At 37.7% G+C, this 18267-nt stretch overlaps 1 protein-coding gene across 3 annotated transcripts in view; it reads right to left on the bottom strand.

Annotated features, from left to right (window-relative positions):
- Positions 1–18267, bottom strand: part of HPSE2 (heparanase 2 (inactive)) — a 662760-nt gene that overhangs the window by 213680 nt on the left and 430813 nt on the right. For all 3 annotated transcript variants that reach the window (XM_032432603.1, XM_032432602.1, XM_032432601.1), the window contains one exon: positions 3717–3764. In XM_032432603.1, coding sequence (XP_032288494.1) covers positions 3717–3764 — 48 coding nt within the window. The remainder of the gene's footprint in view (positions 1–3716; positions 3765–18267) is intronic.

Consider the following 18267-nt stretch of genomic DNA (forward strand, 5'->3'; position numbering starts at 1 on the left):
TGGGCAAGGATTTGAAGGAAATTTATGTGCATATTTGGTGTTTTGTCCATAGCTCCTTCTTTCTGAGATTTCTACCTTCTGACTCCTTCTGAGACCTCAAACCAATATACAACCATGTATTTTGTTTGAGTTCTAGCCACATCATACTGCATAGATTCTTAAGTAACCACAGATCTCACTAGCATCATTCACTTCTTTCAAGGATTGAATAACTTTCTCTAGCTTTTGCCACTTTTTGATCATTCTCCAGTGTGTGTGTGTGTGTATTATTTTTTTGGTCCAGATTTATCATTGATAACTGATACAAACTACTGTACTACTTACTCTTGTAATTGGAACTTCATCTCACTAACTCTTGCTGGGTTTTCTGCATGGATTGGGCAGGACCAATCATTAAGTCATGTATCTTGGTCCTCAAAACCCAAGAGCATGAACTTTCAAATCAAAATAGTCTAACTGTATAGAGCTATTTATTTTTTACTTCAGACTCAGAGTTCTTGTTGTTCAAGCTCCAAGTTCAGTATTCCTGTACTGAATTGATTCTTTTGGCTACCTATACATAGATATTTACTGACAAATTCTGTGTTCTTTTTTTTCTGACTTTGACTCTTGATTTCTTTACATTAAGAAGTTCACCTCAGCATTTCTCAGGGTTAGAGAAACATGGTATTTGGCTTTAATTTTCACTGAATCCTCCTGGCCAGGATTTCCTGGAATTGTTCCATGACTATTCTAAGTCTTGATTGACAACTGTGGCTGGAAGGGATAAATGGTAGATTCCAGGTGCTACTGGTTGTCCCCAAATGAGTGCTGATCCTGGAGCCAAAAGAAACACAATCCATTGCCTGCTTTGGGGGGTATTTTTAGAGTAGTTGCAAACACATGACATTTATCTTGAGAGGTGGCCAATATTTTAAAAATAGCTAATAAAATCAATTTATAAAAGTCTTATTTCTCCATTATAAAAAAAGACTGGGCTCACTTCATTCCATTTGTGCTATGGAGAGTGTTTGGATATGGAAGAAAAACTTTTTCTGATCCCTCCCTGTCAGTCATAATAACTGAGCAAGTCTTACATTTTTACCCAGTAATTTTCATACACTGATCTCTTTATTTCTCCTTACAAACACTATGAATTCTTCAAGCTTCAGCCTTTATGTTACGTTATCCAGATAGCCTTTGATGAAAGACACTGAAGAGGATTTGAATTGCTCTAGTAGAATGTAATATTTTCAACAAAAAATCATTGTCTTATTATCAAAGTAGTAACAGTTAAGAGAATAGTCCTTGGAGTGAGACACACTCAACTTTAAGTCCAAAATCTACCACTTTCTGTGTAACGTTTGGATTTTCTACAACTTCCTTTAAGTTATGCAAGAGATAAAACTAGTCCCAAACTCATTTGGTTGTTGTGAGGATCAGATACAGTAAGGCATAAAAGGTTTGCAACAGTTCCTGCAAACAGTTTCATCATTGCTGTTATTTTCCCCCATAGTAAAGGCTCAGTAAACAATTGCCTAAATAAGTACTTGTTGAACTGACTAAGTGCTATTCTGGTGGAAGAGAAAAACACACAAATTACAAAGACAAGTTAAGAGAAAAAAATAATTATAAGTTTGGTAAAGTAATGATAAGTTATGTAAAGTAGCATAGAAAGAAAAGAGCTAAGAAAGAGAATTAAAAAGGGGGTCTGTGTTAGATAGGATCAGCACAGAAGGCCTCTCAAAGGAGATAACATGTAAGTTGAGTCTTTAGAGATGAGAAGGAACTAGCCACACAAAAAATGAGGATAACAGCATTCCAGGCAGGGACAATAGCACTTACAAAGATCCTGAGGCAGACAGGCACATGAATTTTCTAAAAAGTAAAAGACCACTAGTGTGTTGGGACAGAATGAGTAAGGTCAGGGTGGCACTAGAAACGATCATACAGTAGCAGAGGCCAAACACAAAGTACCTTCCTTATAGGCCAGAGTAGAGTTTGGCCTTTTGTCTAAGTACAAAGGGAAGGCACTGAGGGGTTTTAAGCATGGGAATGACAAGATCTCTAGACCTACTCATCCATGACTCACAAAACAAACTGAAGGAGGAAGGATAAGAATTTCTGGAAACATTTAAAATGATGCTTAGAGAAACTAAGTATAAATGCATAATAAAATATTTTCCATTATGATTGAAGTTATTGATTGCTAACAATCAAAAATCCTTTTGGGATAGTTAATAAAGATTTCATCCACTGCTCTTGCTTCTTTCACAACCGTCATGAATCCCAAGGGATACTGTGACCCACTTAAAATGGAGGATAGAGAAGAGAAGTAAATGTGCTAGGCAGGCAGGGTTAGAGTTACTGAGTGAGGCGGTCATAGTTGACAGCTATGAGGGCCCAGAATAGCACACGTCTGAGCTGTGTGGACCACATTAGATGAAAGACGACTTAGAAGATGCTATGGGGTAGATTTCTTACAAAAAGGAAGGGCAGGATTCAGGTATAAAATTGGTGAGACACTGTGAGATGCTGACATTCCAGCACCAATACCATAAGGAAACTTAAAGAAAATTAATTTATGTATCAGATAATTATCTTTACAAATCAAGCTACCCTTAGGTTAACAGGTCTTTGCAACTATAAGCTTCTTCCTGGAATACTAGGGTTTATCTTCTCTTGAGGCTGCTTCATTCCCTTCATATTCCTTTTTTTTTTTTAATTGCTTCATATTAGTAACACTCTTGGCACTAATTAAGACCACCACCATTACTATAATAAAGTGTTGTTATTTTCACATGATACATTGAGTAATTAAAACTATTTCCTCTCCTGTTATGCTGAGCGAAATAAGTCAATCAGAGAAAGACATGTATCATATGACCTCACTGATATGAGGAATTCTTAATCTCAGGAAACAAACTGAGGGTTGCTGGAGTGGGGGGCGGGTGGGAGGGATGGGGTGGCTGGGTGATAGACACTGGGGAGGGTATGTGCTATGGTGAGCACTGTGAATTGTGCAAGACTGTTGAATCACAGATCTGTACCTCTGAAACAAATAATGCAATATATGTTAAGAAAAAAAAAAGAAGAAGATAGCAGGAGGGGAAGAATGAAGGGGGGGAAATTGGAGGGGGAGACGAACCATGAGAGATGATGGACTCTGAAAAACAAACTGAGGGTTCTAGAGGGGAGAGGGGTGGGAGGATGGGTTAGCCTGGTGATGGGTATTAAAGAGGGCACGTTCTGCATGGAGCACTGGGTGTTATGCACAAACAATGAATATTGGAACACTACATCAAAAACTAATGATGTAATGTATGGTGATTAACATACCAATAAAAAATAAATTGTATTTATTTATTTTCCTTAAGAGAGGAAAAAATATTTCCTCTCTTAAGGAAATTTATTCCCAAGGAAAACTTATGGGTAAGTGATGGCACGCTCATATTCCCATTACCTGTTCACTGATGACAGATTAATTTAAAAGTATACATAATAGCTGAGCTTCCATTTTTTTGGTTTTGTTTTGGGTTTTATTTAAACAACAAAACAAAATTATATTACTATGAGATAGTATGCATCACAAGAACAGCTTTGGAGTTAGTTTTGACTTTTTCTCTTCGAGGATAAAGAGTAGCTTATTAGATGTCAGCTATAATGTTCATAACAGCTAATTATCTTTCATTTTGCAGTAGCTATAATAAGTAAGAGCAAAAATGGTGAATACCTACTGTTGCCAGGTAACTGCATCCACTGTGCTTCCTGCCACCTTCATGAATCTGTACAGAACAGAAAGAACAAATAAAATAAGCTGAGGCATAGATTAGGCCAATCCTTGGGCTAAGAGCCCACAGCCACAATCAAGGTCTATCCAGAGCTACTGGAAGTTAAACTGTACAGAAGGTGAAGGTAAGGATACTTTCAGCTCTTCACACATCCTTTACCATCTGGAAATCAAGACCCCAATACAGCATGCTGTCTATGTCTGTCTTCCCAAGCCCATACCTGATGGTTTCCACATCACTTACCCCATGCACAAAACTTCTCTCTCTCATTTCCTATTCTCTAAGGACTCTGAAATCTGCTAGGAAACAAATAAACTATAACATTTCCCAAGGATGGCGACTCAATAGAGCCTTTGAAAACCTCAGCCTTCTGAAAAGACCATGGGAAAACCCAATTTAGTTATATAAGCATAAAGCACTTTCAAATATGCCCCAGTGATGGGCTGCCATACCTGAGTGTAGAAACCTGAGCACCACACAGAGAAATCTTTTTTTTTAATGTTTCAAGTTTTTATTTAAATTCTAGTTAGTTAACATATAGTGTAATATTAGTTTCAGGAGTAGAATTTAGTGATTCATCACTTACATATAGCATAGAGAAATCTATTTCTGAAGCAGCTAACCAGTGTCATCTGACATTTGCTCAGCTCAAAAGAGAAACCAGACCTGTTTTCTTTCAAAACACACAGCAAAGCCTTGCTACTAGTTCCCTAGCCTCCTATGCTCCTGGAGGTTCTACCAGAACCAGAGCTGGGAGGAAGCTCTAAGGCCCCACAGATGCCGCAGGGTATCATAAATTGCAGGTCTGTGAATAACTCAATTATCTACTAACCTCCATTCTCACTATCCTCATGTTCTGAGGCCATGTGCTGCCACGGCTATTGTTACTATTTGAGAGAGTTACCATGCAGACACAGGAAATCAAAAGGAATATCTCAGTTCTTCAAGACTTTCCCTTCAACCCTGAGACCCTGGAAGGGAACTTTTCTACAGACAGAAACAATCTTCCATCAGTATTTCATAACCAAAAAACTCTTCCATTAGGAAGCGAGAGGGTGTTTTGTCAAGAAAGTCCTAGCCTACCCTGTGCCAGCATAATCTTTCAGGCAGACACATGGCAAAGGGGTTGCCATGTGCTGCCCAAACAGAGGCTCTGCTTTGCCATGATGTGGAAAAGTACTTAATTTTTGCAGGATTGGAAGTGAGAGAGAGGATGCCAGGACTGCTGCTTAGCATAGGAGTGAAGTTTATAAAAGAAGATGAAGAGGAAGGAGAGGAGGGAGTTGGGGGTGGGGTAGGAGAAAGAGAATGGGAGAGGAGAAGGGGAGGAGAACAAGGGATAAGAGGAGGACACGGAAGATAGGAGGAGAAGGAGATGAAGAGGAGGCAGCTTGGCTCTTGTCTATATGGTCTTGTCTTTTTTCTCTAGTACCATTCAGCAGTCAGGAGCAAGAATATGGGAAATGGAACATAAGGGTGATCAGGAATGGAACTGGTTTGATGGGCAAGACCAAAATGTAAATGGAGATTGGAGGGAATATAACATATATTGAGTACCTACTAGTACCAGCCATTCATGTGTTATTTCTTATAATTCTCAAAACCGTTTTGCTTAGGAAGGTGGATATTATTGATTCCATTATACAGATTACTAACTTCCCTACTGGCTAGAGAAGTAGTGGCTCTAGACATCCCAAACAGCCCATTTTATGGAGTCAGGCCACCTCTCCTAGTAGCACTCCTGGGGAAGGAGGGCATGACCAGGCAAAGCCACAAATGCCAGCTGGAGTATTTCCAAAAAAGAAATATTTTAGGTAAAACTATCTTAATTTACATATGAAAAACCATAATAAAAATAACACTGACATTTATAGTGCTCTATCATTATAAAATGCTTTTCAGCTTCTTATATGTATAATTTCACATAGTCCTCAAAACAACCTGGTAGGTAGTAAATACTCCTAATTTATAGTGGAGGAGGCTGAGTCTCGTGGAGGTTATAAGACTTGCTCAAATTCATAGAGCTAGTGTGGACTAAACCCAGGTTCTCTGACTCCAAATCCAATCCTCTTTCTAGGATCCTATGCTGCCTCCAAGCTGTTTTCACTGAGGCCCAGAAGTACAGTACAACTCTAAAATGCAAAAAATAAGTTGAACTTTTGCCTTGAGAAATACTACCAATTTATCCAAAAAAGAGAAAAAAAGGCCTGAGCACCTTTGCTTGTTGGCTTTCTCTCAGACTTGAGCATTGCAGTGCCTATTTGTAAGAGAATATGCAGGGTATCAAAGGTGACTGACCCAGGGCCTCTGCTACATGACGACCACCACAAAAAAGCCAAGAAGAGAGACAAGACAATCAGCTATCAGAGTTTCTATGTGCTATACTACTGGTACAAACCGACTGCTGAGAGATAGCAGTCAAGGGAGCAGTTAGCTCTATACCCTATGGTATTAGAAGAGAGATAAACATTGAGAAAAGCTTCACATCGCACATGACACTGAATTGGCATTAAAAGAAGTGTAAGATTTTGTCATGAAGAACAGGCAAAACAAGGTAGAGTCAAGGTGAGTGTGTTCTCAGGAGTCCATCTTGACTGGATGTCAGAAGACAGGTAAGGGAATGGCAGGAAGTCAGACTGGTCAGGTCACTAGCTGCTAGGCTGTGATGCTAACAAGTCTGGCCTTTATCCCTTAACAACTAGGTACAAGTCTAGCTCCTATATATCTTTCTATGACTAGTACCCAACATAATTTGCAAAATACAGCTGGCTCCTTTCATGTATATTTGTTGGATTTATCCTGTTTTTAAACAAATGAGGGGAATCAGATTTGAGTGTCAGGAAGATCACTCTGGCTGGGTAAAGCTGAAACGTGCTGGTGTGGACAAACTGGTAGGAGATGACCGCACAGAGAGGGGATGCTTGGAAATGTGAAAATGAAAAAAGACCCATTGAGTAACACTGATGGAGCACTCAAGAGGATTTGGTGGGTGAGTCTGAGTTGGGCAAGAGGGGAAAGAGAGGAGCCCAAAGTTTTAATTGTAGTAATGCCATTGCCCAAGATGGGCAACCCAGGAACAGACTTTTGATGCTGATGCTGGTGAATGTATTCCAATCTTCTTGAATATGCCTTAAAGAACTTGAAATAAATAGTCACTGATGATAACAGCTATGCATTTAAAAGAAAATAAGGAGGAAAAAAAATCATTAATGTCCTGCTTGGCTAAAAGGGTCTGGATAGGCAATTAAGAACACATCTAATTTGGTGTCTTAAGAGTTGGAAACTGGTTCTTCATGGTGCTATAATCTGGAGATCCTCATATGCATTGGATAGTTCATTCTGCTATACGTTGATAATTAAGTTCTTAAGTAACTTTCCATTATTAAAAGTAGCATTATAAAAAGAACGGGAAAACTAGAGTTAGGAACATTTAAAGTAAGGCTAATGTTTTCTCCCTCCACACCCTACCCCACATCCCTCAAAGAAAATCCATAAAATCTATAATTAAATACAAAATAGACTGGACCCTTATATAGAATATTATAGTTTACAGAGAAATATTTTAAAATTGAATAAAGGAAAAGACCTACCATGATCCTGGATAGGAAAATCAATTATTCTCCCTAAACTAATTTATGGGTTTAATGAAATCCTAATTTAAAAAATCCCAGTAGATATTTTCGAAACTTTACAAAATCATTCTAACATTCATCTAGAAGACTCCAAGAATATTCCTTAAAACTGGAATAATGAAGAGACATTTGTTTGATCTACCATATATTAAAATATACCATAAAACCCACAAGTATTAAAACATTCCTAGGAATTAGAAAGGAGATCTTAGGAACTCATAAAGAGATTAGGAATTAGTAAGGAGAGATATGGAATAGATTTTTTTTCAAGTTACATATAAGAATTTATTACATGGAAAAGAACTTAGTATATGAAAAACTGAAGCATTTCTTTATTGATGTTATATGATTTGTGGCTATTTGGGAAAAAAAATTAAAGTCAGATCCTCACTTAAGATCGTATTTTGTATAAGAAATCAAAATAGTAAAATATAGCTTAGTTTCATTATATTAAAAAATATCTCAATTACAATTTAATATTTTGAAACAAATGATATTATTATCTTCTTAACTTTAGTAGCATATTGAAGCAGTAGAAAAGCTGTTTTAACTTTGAGGAAACACCACTATTAAATATGTATTCACATGAAAATTACTATAAACTACATTCTTCCTTTTTCCTTCTTAGCAAAATGAAGCATTTTTATACTTCTTCATTCAAGATTGCCCTTATGGAAGCATTTTTATACTTATTCTGAGGAGGAAAAATCTAATTCACAAATAATGTCAAACAAAATATGCATTTCCAAATACTACCAAGATGACCAAACATACTCTTGTTTTTTGAGAAGTGTAAAAAATTGACCTCAAATGAGCAAAATGTTCTGTTTTCAGAAGTCTTTGACATTATTTTTTAAAACCAGAAAAAGAGAAAACAACTACAGAAATAACACATAAAGGAAACCGATTAGACAAAACCCCAAGGAATAGACACTATAAGTCAATGAGTTTCGGGAATTCTCCCCACCCCCATGCTCCTTCCCTGAAAATTAGGGCTCTCTATGACTATCCTGTATCCATATCATTTCTATCCTTTATTTTTATATCTATATTGGCAATGTGGAAGACAGCAAGTCCAAAAGATCATAATTTTCTTTGTTCAAATCTAACATTGATGGATTCTTCTGCTCTCTAGTTCTGCCTGTTTCTCAGAAACTGGCCCAAACCACATAAATGAATAACTTCAACACAGCTGCAGAATGCTCCACAACAGTAATATTAGAGGTGGAAAAACATGCACACAGACTAGTGCTGTCAAGAGTGAAATACCACTGGGAAAGTGAAATTCCGTTTAGTGTCTGGTATTATCCAAGGATTTTCAGCCATCCACTTCCATTCTAATCCCTAGATTTAGGTCTATGAATGTACAAGTAAAAGATGACCCAGGATGTGAATAACAAAAAGGGCAAGATCTTGGTTTTCCAAGGTTGGATGTCTCCATACCTGAATTATGAAGACAGAAATCCTGGATGATTATCCCAGAGAACAGAAGATGTCTGCCCTCACACTGACATCCAGTCATGCAAAGAAGGGTAAGAGAGGGAAAGGGCAGGGACTTGTATCAAAGGAAATTAGCTAGTGCCAGGCAGACATTTCAGTATTGGGAGATCTTTCCCACTGGAGCCAATCTGCTGCTATGGAAAAGAACAACATATCCCCTTTCATTGTGAGAGTTCCTTTTCCTCCCCCAAGAGATCCCAAATCTGGGAGAATTTCTTTCCTTTGTTATCCACCTGCACATATGACGTATCTGAAATACTGTTGAGCCTTCTCTCCCAGGGCATATCACAGCTCTCTCTTATAATAAGGCACATCTTTATTCATGGTCTTTGGGGTTTGATTTCTACTTCTGGACCACAGAATGCAACCCTAAAAACTGGATTCTGAATTTTGCTCCCAGGAAGGAGGATAAATCCTTCACAGGGAACTGGATGTCTAAATGAGTACAAACTTCAATAAGAGAGTGGTAGTCTGATCTTTTTCCCCTTGTCCACAAAGAGAACTTTGGTTATGTAACTAGCACGAATAAGATGTGATAGCTATTCTACACAAAGCCTAGGAAAAACCTGTGAGGAAATTATTCATCTTGAGTTACAGCAAACCAGGCATCTTCCATTTGGTCCAAAGCCACTTACTTTTCCATGGCTAGTTATATATTGAGCTATCTATACTAGGTGCTGCACAGACCAATGATATATTGATACATCTCTCTCTCTCTTTCTCTTTCCCTCCCTCCCTTCCTGTCCCTCTCACTCCCTCCCTTCCCTTTTTCTCCCCACCCCTATTTATATATAATATTACATTGGCAGTAAGCTGATAAATAGCATGGCTATATATTCATTGACTTTAATAGCTAGTGCAGCTCTCTGTTTAGGCTTCCCTTCTAGCTTACTATTCCCTCAATTTGATAGATTTATAGAGTTTTAATATACTGGAACTTGAGATGGATGAGATTCTTCAACCAATCTTTCTTGTCAATAAAAATTACATCCATGAAGTTTAATTTTAAGGGCAATCTTGAATGAAGAAAGGAAAAAATAAGTTAGCTACCATATACTGATTGACAGGCATTTGGTAGGTGGTTTACACAATGTACAACCCTGTAAGGTTGTATCATCACTTTCATTTTATAGATGAAGAAACTGTGCTCAAGATCACCCAGGTAATAAGTTGCAGAGCTGAGATTCAAACCCAGTTCTGAGTCTAAAGCCCTTGTTTTAACCATGCAGAGATGACAAATTTGTGATGTTTGTAGTGCTGTCCCCATTTTCTGAGCCCATAGTAGGTATTGGTAATAGATCTCAATATTGTCTCACTAATCTCGGAATTGACCTAGGAATCCTTCTAAAGACAGGGTACCAGGCACTATTACCTGGATCTGGCCCCTCAGGATGAAGCTTATTTGCTGCTAATGGGGAGTTAAAAGGAGGGAGGCTACAGGGCCGTGTTTGGAATAAAATGGAGGCAGATGTGAGATAACACATAAAGGACAAAATAAGTTTGCTTGATTAAAATGAAGGCAAATGGCAGGGGGGTGGGGGATGATGAGAGAAGATGTTGAAACAGATCTGGAAGGCTATGGCTGGAGCTGAAAGGTGCTGGTTAGGGAAATATTATTATAGACATGTCTTGACAGTCTAAAATGCTCCTAAGGAAGTCATAAAGACTTGGATTCAAGCAAAAAAGGTATAACTGACCAGATATGATTTGCCCTGGCTGTGGAGCCTGATGGGAAGGAGGAAAAATGCATCAAGATGTCATGATAAATTTCACATGTAAAACTGAACTTTCCAAAAGTTCAAACTTTGGTATGAAGCTGAGTCTAGGAGAATTAACACTGTGGAACTAAGGTGAAAAAGGATTATATTTTTTCTAGTATGCTAGACCATGTGGCTTTGTTAAAAAATGAAGATTCAAAAAAATAGCACCACAGAGTAGAAAGACCATGGATCCAGGAGTTAGACAGATACCTGATTTAAGACTTGGCTCCACAGCTTATTAGCTAGGTGGCCTTGGGTACATTGTTTAATCTCTCTAAACCATTTCAAATGGAGGGAACAGCACTTACTTCTTAAAGGCCTTGTGAAGATTAACAAGATAACATGCATGAAGGAACAAGGCTACTTCCTGGCATACTGTTGGCACTGAGTAAATGTGAGTTTGGTAAAAATTTAATACCTGTGCACCTCCATTCCTTGATCTGTAAAACAAAGATAATAAAACCCGTTCTGCCTATATTACAGGGTAGTGGTTTTTATGCTTTGGTGTGCAAAGAACGCCTTGGAGTTGCTGTTCAAAAATCCAATATCTAAATCTTATCCCCCCACATTCTGGTTTGGTAGGTCTAGGCTGGAGCTTAAGAATCATGCTGCATTTTTAAGAAACTCAACAAGTGCTTCTAATGCAGGAGGACCATGGGTCACACCTTTGACAGATTCTGATCTTAGTAGTGCCTCTCAGGGTAGGCATTCTTGGAAGAGAGGGTAGGGTTCTCAGGGAAAGTAGAAGAAGAAAAAAATGAGAAAATAAATGGAAAAAAAGAAAGTGAGGAAGAATATCTGTGTCAAATCTAAGTCTATGTCCCAGGACTCCAGTCTCCTTCTCCAATGTTCCTTCTAACCCCCATTTGACTTCTCTGACATTGGAGGAAGAGAGAAACATCTTCATCATAATGGCAATAATTGATGACCGTGGGCTTGGGGAAAGAATTAGGTTGTTTCTCTAATCAGGAAAGAAGTCCTTTCCGGGGGTGGGGGGAAAGGCAAGTTTAGAAGTTGTAGTCACTAACACAATGCTTAGCTAGGGAGCAGACCTTTGCAGTAGCCAATGCTTCCCTGTTAATGAGTACTAAACAGCTGCTGGGGGCCTTTCCTCTCTAGAGAAAGAGATGGAAACTCTTTTCTTATGAACTAAGAGGAATAAATTGTTCTCTCCTCCTGTAGCTTGGTCAAGTCATATAACTCTTTCACAGTTGAAATTAAACAGAACAATTACTAGGAATAACATTGTAATAATTACTCTGTACACCAAATTGTCCCCAGCTGTGCATCTTCCCACTCCAAATGAGAATGTGGTGGTTTTTACACAGGAGGTAGACCTGTGATCACCCTCATTATCCTGGCATGTTACTAATCTTTCTAGTTCCTATATCCACTCAATTCTCTAAACTTCCTGGGAAACTACATAAAGTTATATACAAAAAAAAAAAAAAAAAAGGAAAAAACCTGCCTTTTCATCTTTGAAATACACTTATTCTTAACAATTGTGGCTGATATTCCTTTATGTGTCAACTGTGCCAGGAACTGTGCTGAGCACTTTATTTCATTTAACTCTACAATAAGCCTAAGAAATAGGTAATTTAATCAGTCCCATTTTACAGATGAAAAGACTGAGGTTTTATAGACATTAAACAATTCCTCAAGATGACCTAGTGAGTCACTATACTAGGTCTCATCTAGTTGCAAAGTGCGTGCTTTTCACCATCCTGCTTTTTCCCCAATCCTACTCACTATAGTAGAAAACAGATTGTTATTATAATGTCTTTATGGAGGAGGGGACCCATGAAGTAAAAAATACATATGGCCCATAAAAGTCATAATGGGAGCCAAGTAATAGGAACATAGCGAAGTTTCCATCCTTATCCACCCATACAGCCTTCATTACTATCTATGCTTTAAGTACAAGTGGAGTCTATAAATCAGCATTAGGCTTAGTAGGAGAATTAGACACAACTAAAGATAGAAATTCTGGATATAAGAATGATGAATCACAGACCTGTACCCCTGAAACAAATAATACATTATATGTTAATTAATTGAATTTAAATTTTTTTTTTAAAAGGAAAAATAAATAAATAAATTTGCTTGGGGCACCCGGATGGCTCAGTTGGTTAAGCATCCGACTCTTGATTTCAGTTCAGCTCATGATCTCAGGGTTGTGAGATCGAGCCCCTGTGAGGCCCAGTGCTGGGCATGGAGCCTGCTTAAGATTTTCTTCCCTCTTTGCCCCTCCCCCCCAGCCCCCCAGCTCAAGCACATGCACTCTCTCGCTCTAAAAAATAATAATAATAAAACAAAATAAAATAAATTTGCTTGTAAAAAAGTGAAATTCTGGATATAAAAAGGAAATTTTTCTGTTTCTGGTTTGTAGACCATTGAGCATATAACATACATCATGCGGTCTGCTATGATGGGGAGGCCATTATTTGCTGCCTAATTGTCTTCTGCTTTTACCCTCATTGCCCAAATTAGAATGTTTTCCACAGCTCTTTGGGCTGCCACGGGAGCTAAAGGCCCTGTCTAGCTTTCTGTTCTAACACAGGTTCAGGTTAGAATATTCCACTAATACCTCTGTAGAATGTTAGGATAGCTTCCATTTTTCATTCAACACATTTGAGCACCTGCTATGCATTAGGCTTTTTGCCGGCACTGCATATACACTGGTAAATATAACAGACATACTTCCCACCCTCATGGAGTTTGTAATCTTTAACCAACAAATAAACATACAATAAATATGTAGTTTTATATTGTGATAAATACCAAAAAGAGAACCAACAGAGTGTGTTGATAGAGAATTACTTAGCTCAGTTACTCAAGGAAGGTCTCTAATAGATGAGGAGAAACCAGCCATGTGGCAAGCAGAGAGAACACTCTAGAAGGAAGAGCATATGTGAAGGCCCCCAAGTAAAGAGAAGCCTAGCACATACCAAGCCAGTGAGGTGTGAGTGAAATGAGAAAAAGGGAAAGCTGAAGAAGATAAGAATGAAGAGCTACGCAGCAGTCAGATTAGTCATGATAGAGCCTTGTAGACGTGGTAAAGAGATTGAATTTTATTCTAAGAACAATGAAAAGTCATTAGGAGTCTTCTGCAAGAGACTTATGTCATGTGAATTATATGGCTGCAGAAGATTTTCTGACAACTGAGTAGTGTATAGAATAGAGAGGGCAAGAATGGAAGCAAGCGCACTGGTAACAAGACTGTTAATGTGGTCCAGGTTCTGAATTTTCCAAATGGTAATTCTTTTGTTATTGTCTGCTATACCGCCATCCCTCCCCCCAAAGCAGGGTTCATATTCCAAGTTGTCCAGACATGTCTGTGGAACACTAGTCTCTCAAGATGGTCTCTGAAAGTAAGACTCTGGTCAAATAAATGTAAGAAATTCTGCATGCTAAATCCCCTTCTTGGAGATTCAGAATGTAATGTATTAAAGGTGCCAGGAAGTGTTTCAGAACATTTGTGTATCCCAGTATTTCTCCAAATTACTGGACCATGGAACGTTTTATCCCCCTCCCCCAATATAATGTTAATATCCTGCAAAACTGATATTCTCCAGAGCACATTTAAGGAAATGCTACCATAAGTCTTTCTAACCAAGAGTTAACTCATTGTTCTTGGTTTACTGAGACCCCATTTTCCCACCTCCCTATCAATTATTTCAATGGTTTAGACAATATTTTCTGACTCCACCTATATTATATGATCATATCAGCCCTTATATGACTTATTTCTTCTCTCCATTTCTACCATCTATTTTCTGCCACTTGTCTCTTTACTTTTACATTGTAAAAGTTGATGAAGTTTTCCTTTGTTTCAGTAACGATAATTTTCTTCTTTGTTTCTGGATCTGGATCTTCTATGAGACAGCTGTTGAGTATCCTGAAATGATCCTCTATATCAGTAATATTTTATCTCAAATTTTCTATCTCTGTCTAAAGCTCTGTATATGGAAGATTTTCTCTTCCAATTATTTTATTGGATTCTTTCTTTTAAGAGCTTTTTGGAGATATGATTCAATACAAATTTATTTAAATGTACACTTTAAGTGTACAACTCAATAGTTATTTATAGAGTTGTGGAAGCACAACACAATCTAATTCTAGAATATTTAATTTCAAAAAGAAACCCTGTACCTCTGAGCAGTCACTCTCCATTTCCTCACAATCTCCACCAGCCCTAACCAACCACTAATCTACTTTGTGTCTCTATAGATTGTCTATTCTGTTAATTTCATATAAAGGAAATCATACAATGTGGGGCCTTTTGTGACTGGCTTCTTTCAGTTAGCATAATGTTTTCAAGCTTCATCCATGTTGTAACCTGTACTGGTATTTCATTTCTTTTTATTCTCAAATAATATTCCAATTTATGGATATACCACTTTTTATTTATCCATTCATCAGCCACGGATATTTGGGTTGTTTCTACTCTTTGGCTATTATGAATAATCCCACTATGAATATTTGTACACATGTTTTTATGGACATACATTTTCATTTCTCTTGGGTATATACCTCAGAGTGGAATTGCTGAGTCATAATGGTAACTCTGTGTTTAACCTTTTTTGAGTAATTGCCAGACTGTTTTCTGAAGCAGTTGCACCATATTACATTCCCACCAGCAGTGTATGAAAGTTCCAGTTTCTCCATGTCTTCTCCAATATGTATTCTTTTTACTTTCTCCAATATTTATTCTTGCATATTTTTTTATTTTGACCATCCAAATGGATATGAAGTGGTATCTCATTGTGATTTCGATTTGCATTTCCTTAATGACTAATGATACTAGGCATCCATTCTTGTGCTTACTGGCCATTAGCATATCTTCATTGGAGAAATGCCATTTCAAGTTCCTTTTGCTCAATTTTAAAATAGGCTATCTGCCTTTTTATTGTTAATTTGTAAGAGTTCTTTATATATATCTTGGATACAAGTCACTTATCAGTTACATGACTTGCAAATATTTTCTCCCATTCTGTATTTTCACATTCTTGATGGTATCATTTGATACACAAAATTTCTTAATTTTGATGAGGTCCAATTAATCAATGTTTTCTTTTATCACTTATGTTTTTAGTGCTATACCTAAGAAATCACTGTCTAACCTTTACTGAACTTAATTTCAGCAATTATAAGTTTAGTCTCAAAAAATATCTTTTTGTTCTCTTTGTACCTTTTTTTTCATAGAAATGTGTTTTTATTCTGCAAGTACAATATCTTCCTATATCTTCATAAGGATACTAATTTCAAATTTTTATTTTTAAAATTCTTTTTTTTTAAGATTTTATTTATTTATTTGAGAGAGCAAGCACAAAGGAGGAGGAGAGGGAGAAGCAGACTCCCTGCTGAGCAGAGAGCCTGACGCAGGACTTGATCCCAGGACCCCGAGATCACGACCTGAGCCGAAGGCAGATGCTCAACAGACTGAGCCACCCAGAAGCCCTATTTTAAAAATTCTGGTCTTGAAATATAATTCTTCCTGGGTCAATTTATTTATTTATTTATCTCGGGTTTTCTCTTTCATGCTACTGGTTTCCTTCTTATGTCTTGTGATCTTTGGCTATCTATTCATATTTAAAAATTGGGGATAAGTAGATTCTTCTAGGTAGCAGGTACAGAATTTTCTCAGCTGTTGAATATTTAGGCTTTTTAGATAAGTCCTTCCTTGCTCTAGGATCTCTATTTTGTTGGCAGAGCTTGTTCACCAACACACTTCACTTTAGAGAGGGAGTAAGGTAGTGCACAGACAGCCTTTGGGCTAGGGTATCTGGCAGTGCTTTATCTCAGTGTTTTACTCTGCAGGAACAACTCCATTTTAGCAATACCAGTTTATCCCTAGGCAATCCCTTCAATTTCTTTGGTGAAGGCTCCTAAATCTTGGGTTGGGATTTGCTCAGAGATAATAGATTGAGCTGTCTTTACTCTGTATGGGCAGTGTAGAGGACTTAAAATGATGGAGGGAAGAGCTGAGCTGTAAGTGTAGTTTCACTGCAGACAGACTTTTATATAAACCCCTTGGCTTGGTCTCCCTTTCTCACCCCAACCCTTCCTGACTCTGAGGCTATCTGCTAGGTGGACTGGCTATATTTTCCCAGAGCCTATGTTCCCTGGGTTGCCACTTCCTCACTCTGCTTAATCTGTCAACAGTCTTCCACCTGTTTTATAGAAATCTGTCAAAATCTCTCATCTGCTTATGAGCCCTCTTTTGTGTGTTTGTTATTATGGATTTATTCTTTACCAATTTTTAATAGGAGCTGGGATGGTGGTTCCAAGAGGAAATGGAGCTTGTGCTCAGATCACTATCCTGAACTTGAAGCACACCCAATATTTTTTAAAGCCATCTTTTGTTGCTCCAGGGATTGTATTCCCTGAATATGAATGTGTGTTCATCTTGGTGTTACTTCCTTTTGAAAAGCTCCCTTTTCTGCATGTGATGGCCCTTGAAAGAGAGATGTTAACTGTCCAAAAGGAGGAAGTCATCCTTTATTAATTCTCTCACCCCACTTTGCCGAGATATCCATCAATAAATCATATCTACCCTAACTTCTATCTCTTCTGCCATTACCTTAACCCAATCTACCATCATCTTGTAATGAAATGGTATTCTTACTGAGCTCTTTTGATCCCTTACTTTTGTACCTTGAAATCTATTTGGCACAGAGAATAGAGTAGACTCTAGGGTATGTCACTGCTCTTACAAAAACTCTGTAATGGTTTTCCATTGCTTATAGAATAAAATATACAACTTCTTTACCATGGTATACATAGTCCAGTAATGATCCTGTTCTGGCCTATCTGTGTTCTCACTTTCTGCCATTCTCCTCTGGCTCACTATACTGCCCATCTCTCTATTCCTCAAATGCCTTACCCTTACTTCTGATTCAGGACATTGACAAACATGGCCTAGAACTTCTACCTAGAACTTTCTTTTCTCTACTCAAATACAAAATAGGTGTTCAATAAATATTTACTGAGAGGAAATTTAGTCGTCATCTCATTAGGGATGTGAAGGCCTCAAAAAAGCTCCAGGAAACACACTTTCAGTGAATATCTGCTTTTCTTGACACTGCCACATCGGCAACAAAATAGATTAGCTCCTTACTCTATAGCAGATACAGCAATACACTCCAAATAAGTTAAAAGAGCCTAACACTGAAAATTAAAACATTAGGAAGCCTAGATGGAAATGAAATAGTAACTTTATCCTAAATGTGTAAGGGAAGAAGCAGAAAAGACTATCAACAAGAAAGCAGACAAGAACAATTATAATAAAAATGAACTTCTGAAACAATATGTTTCAAAGTAATAAGAAAAGCAATAGATTAAGATAAAATTGTCATTATGTAGATGATGCATACAAGTTTACAAAAGAAAAACAGAAAACTGATATAACCCTAAAAAACAATTCTTACCCTTCTAGATAAAAAATCACTGACTAGGGATGCCTGGGTGGTTCAGTTGGTTAAGTGTCCGCCTTCAGCTCAGGTTGTGATCCCAGGGTCCTAGGATCGAGTCTCACATTGGGCTCCCTGCTCTGTGGGAAGCCTGCTTCTCTCTCTACTTGTGTGCTCTCTCTCTCTCTGACAA

Source organism: Phoca vitulina, unplaced genomic scaffold (genome assembly GCF_004348235.1).
Source record: "Phoca vitulina isolate PV1807 unplaced genomic scaffold, GSC_HSeal_1.0 scaffold48, whole genome shotgun sequence".
Taxonomy (NCBI): Eukaryota; Metazoa; Chordata; class Mammalia; order Carnivora; family Phocidae; genus Phoca; species Phoca vitulina.